General features: G+C 46.0%; 1 protein-coding gene across 1 annotated transcript; it reads left to right on the top strand.

Annotated features, from left to right (window-relative positions):
* Positions 1-2,681, top strand: POLR2D (RNA polymerase II subunit D). Its single transcript, XM_019542916.1, has 4 exons — positions 1-55; positions 1,005-1,185; positions 1,581-1,676; positions 2,078-2,681. Exons 2-4 carry the CDS (start codon positions 1,046-1,048, stop codon positions 2,154-2,156), a joined length of 315 nt encoding a protein of 104 aa, XP_019398461.1. The 5' UTR covers positions 1-55; positions 1,005-1,045; the 3' UTR covers positions 2,157-2,681.
* Positions 2,682-3,238: the final 557 nt, after the last annotated feature.

The raw sequence follows: 3,238 nt of genomic DNA, 5'->3' as shown, positions 1-3,238 counted from the left end.
GACGCGCGGGCGGCAGACGTGGAGGAGGACGCGTCGCAGCTCGTCTTCCCCAAAGGTGCGCGGCCGCCGCCCCCCGCGGGAAGGAGCCGGGATCAAGCAGGGGCAGAGGGTTCCTCCCCGGGCCCTTTCCCGCCGCGACCTGCTCTGCTCTGGGCCCTCCCTTCTCGCGCACGTGGGGCCGCAGAGAGCCCCCCCAAGGTGCCCGGGCTCGTGAGCAAGGGTGGTACCGCCCCGCCGGGCTCCCCGGGGCTTGCCACATCTGGCCCCGGGGCAGCAGTGGCCATTCATACAGCCGCTTTCCCCTTGACGGCTCAGGACAAGCGTCACGCTTCTTAACCTGGCAGGGGAAGTCCCCTGTATCTGTGGCCACGGAGGCAGTTGTCCTGACCCGCTCCGCAGGAGAGCTGCTCCTCTGGTGTGGTTCAGCCCCCAGCGAGGTGCAGCGGGTTTAAGTCCACTTTATGGGCATAGGAGTCTCCTCCCACGCTTGCTCCGAGGGTCTGAAGGCTGAGGGCAAGCAAAACACGAGGGCATCCGAACCCCAAACATCCAGGCTTGGGCCTGCAAGTAGGATGCCCGCCAAAGATTTTGGAAACATCTGAAGCCACAGGTGCAGGTGCAGGCTGTTTGTGGTAGTAGGGGCATTTATGGTTCTGGACTCTTGGATTGGGAGTTAGTTTTGGCTAACTTGGCCTCAGATAGAAATTTATTTGAAAAAAACAAACAAAAAAACAACTGCCTTCCCTGCTCCCCACCCACTGCCATATCCCTATGCTCCTCCCCAGCAAACAGGCAGATGGGGCTGGACCAGGCTGGCCTGCTTTGCTTTTCCTCCAGCAGGGCTGAATCAGGGCCCTCTCCCTTTGTGGTTAGAGCTGCACCCATTGAGGGGGGCTGAATCAGGGCCAGGAGGCCCCCAACACAAATACAAAAGAGAGAATATAGACTTGGGCTTCATTATCAGTGCTGATTCCTCTCACGCTGCAATTTGTTCTTTCACCTAGAGTTTGAAACTGCCGAGACTCTTCTCAATTCAGAAGTACACATGCTGCTTGAGCATCGCAAGCAGCAGAACGAGAGTGCAGAGGATGAGCAGGAGCTCTCAGAAGTCTTCATGAAAACTTTGAACTACACGGCTCGTTTTAGCCGCTTCAAAAACCGGGAGACTATTGCCAGTGTCCGGAGGTGAGTAGGAGAGACCAGGAAAGATTTTTGTGAGGGAATTTATTATGTATGATATGGTTTGTATGGTACTGGTACTGTGCAGTTAAAATGCCTTAGCAATGTTGCCAGAAGAGGGATGCACTTAGATCTCAGCTCTATGTTGTTTCTTGAGTGGGTTATGATAGATCCCTTCAAAATAAACATTTATGACTGACATCAGATCAGTCTTTGGAGCCTGGGATGATGATTAGTAGTGGTAGTTGAAGTGGGGTTGTACTCATGCAAATGGACTTTAAAAAAAATTGCCCTTTCTTCTTCCCTACTTTTTCATTGTTTCCACTGGTATATTTTCCTTTCCTGTACTTCTTTATTCTGTTGTAGCTATATTCTCACCATCTTATTTTCCCTACCTGCAGTTTATTGCTCCAGAAGAAGCTCCATAAATTTGAATTGGCATGCTTAGCTAATCTTTGTCCTGAGACAGCTGAGGAGGCCAAGGCTCTGATTCCCAGGTGAGAATTTGTATTTAGCAGGGCTTCTGTGTGAACTGTAGGGGTCTAAGATACAGGAAGAAGGGAAAAGCTGGGGACACCTATGGGTTTTTCCTTTGCACTGAAAACTTCACAGCCACACTGGGCTGGCCTCTGAATGCAGGTCCATATAGGACTTCAGTCAGATGTCTTCTGGGTGAAGCCATTAGAAAATGACTATCTTGAAAGAGGTCAAAGAAGGGATGGTGTCTGATTTGCATGACAGCCACAATATGAGGCTCAAAATAGTGTCTGCATTACACTGTTGGAGGAGTTGCTAGTTGATACAAAACAATATGTTAAAAGGAATTCTGGGTCTTTGATTGAAAACAAATGTGTCTAAAGCCATTAATTAATTTACTATCATTGCTCTTGTCTTGCAGCCTAGAGGGCCGGTTTGAGGATGAGGAGTTGCAGCAGATTCTTGATGATATTCAGACCAAACGAAGCTTCCAATATTAGGGTTAACACCCAGCCCCTCCTGTGAACAGTGAAAAACTCAATTACTTTTTTGCACTCCAAACCAAATCACCCATTCCCAGACCCGAGCTAAGGAAGTGCCAGGAGCAGAGTACTCCAGCCTGGTGTCCACCACAGATGCATTCAAATGGGAGGCCAGTTAGTCCATAAAAGAGACTCTTTTATGGTGAGAGCCATTGGATCCTACAAAGTCTCATCTGAGTGGTGTCAGTCCTTTGCCTTTCCTAACAGCCTGTCTCTGACTTGTGAATCTCTACAGTGTTTTTGGTTTCTAGAATAAGTGCAGCTGTACAATTTTTTTTCCCTTGTGTACGCCTGTTCCCTAAGATGGAGAAACTGTTCTTACTGGTTGTTGGCAATCATAATGATGCATGGAATCAGGACTGATGAGACTTTGAGTGTGGTGGTTTTTATGTATATGTTTGATCAAGTAATGGGATTTTTCCCCTTTAAGAATACTTTTGTATAGCTTTTCAGTTTTAATTAAAAGGCGCTGTTTGTAATTATGATCCTGTGGTTTGTAAACTATATCTGATTCAGTCCAATTTTATTTATGAAAATCTCATTGATTTAAATATAATGATATAGAATGAGAGAGAAATCTCAGGGAAGAGAGAACTGTGAGCAAAGAGGAAGAGATGTGTGATTTTTTTCTTTTTCTTTTGAACTTTCTTTTTTTTATTTTTTTTGTACAGGAGCACATAATGAGTTGTTCACCATTATTTGAGAGGGGAAGAGAAATGTGCTACTCCTATTAATTTGTAAGGTTGGTTTGGAAAAAAATATATTCATATATCAGGCACAAGAGTGAAAAACCTTAGTGAAACCTCTTGGCTCAGCTGGCATGACATTACTTGTCCCTTTGAATTAGGTGTTTTCTGTTGTTTTTTAAAATTGCAAACATGCTTTTTTTTTCTTTTTTAGCTAGAATAGCCTTAAGAGGTCAGAATAATACCAGGAAAAGTAACAAGACAGCTAGTGCCCTGAGTATTTTATAAGCTACACCCAGCTCCTTTCAATTTTCTTTGGTTCCCAGCTGTAACTGGCAGCTGTTCTTTGCCTCA

Source organism: Crocodylus porosus, unplaced genomic scaffold, assembly GCF_001723895.1.
Source record: "Crocodylus porosus isolate Cpor-Errol unplaced genomic scaffold, CroPor_comp1, whole genome shotgun sequence".
NCBI classification, from domain to species: domain Eukaryota; kingdom Metazoa; phylum Chordata; order Crocodylia; family Crocodylidae; genus Crocodylus; species Crocodylus porosus.
This window is presented reverse-complemented; position numbering and strand designations above follow the sequence as displayed.

Coding starts and splice junctions, on each gene's coding strand:
- POLR2D (XM_019542916.1), top strand. CDS start 1,046: ATGCTGCTTGAGCATCGCAAGCAGCAGAACGAGAGTGCAGAGGATGAG. Junction 1,186..1,580: donor ACTATTGCCAGTGTCCGGAG/GTGAGTAGGAGA, acceptor CCCTACCTGCAG/TTTATTGCTCCAGAAGAAGC. Junction 1,677..2,077: donor GCCAAGGCTCTGATTCCCAG/GTGAGAATTTGT, acceptor CTTGTCTTGCAG/CCTAGAGGGCCGGTTTGAGG.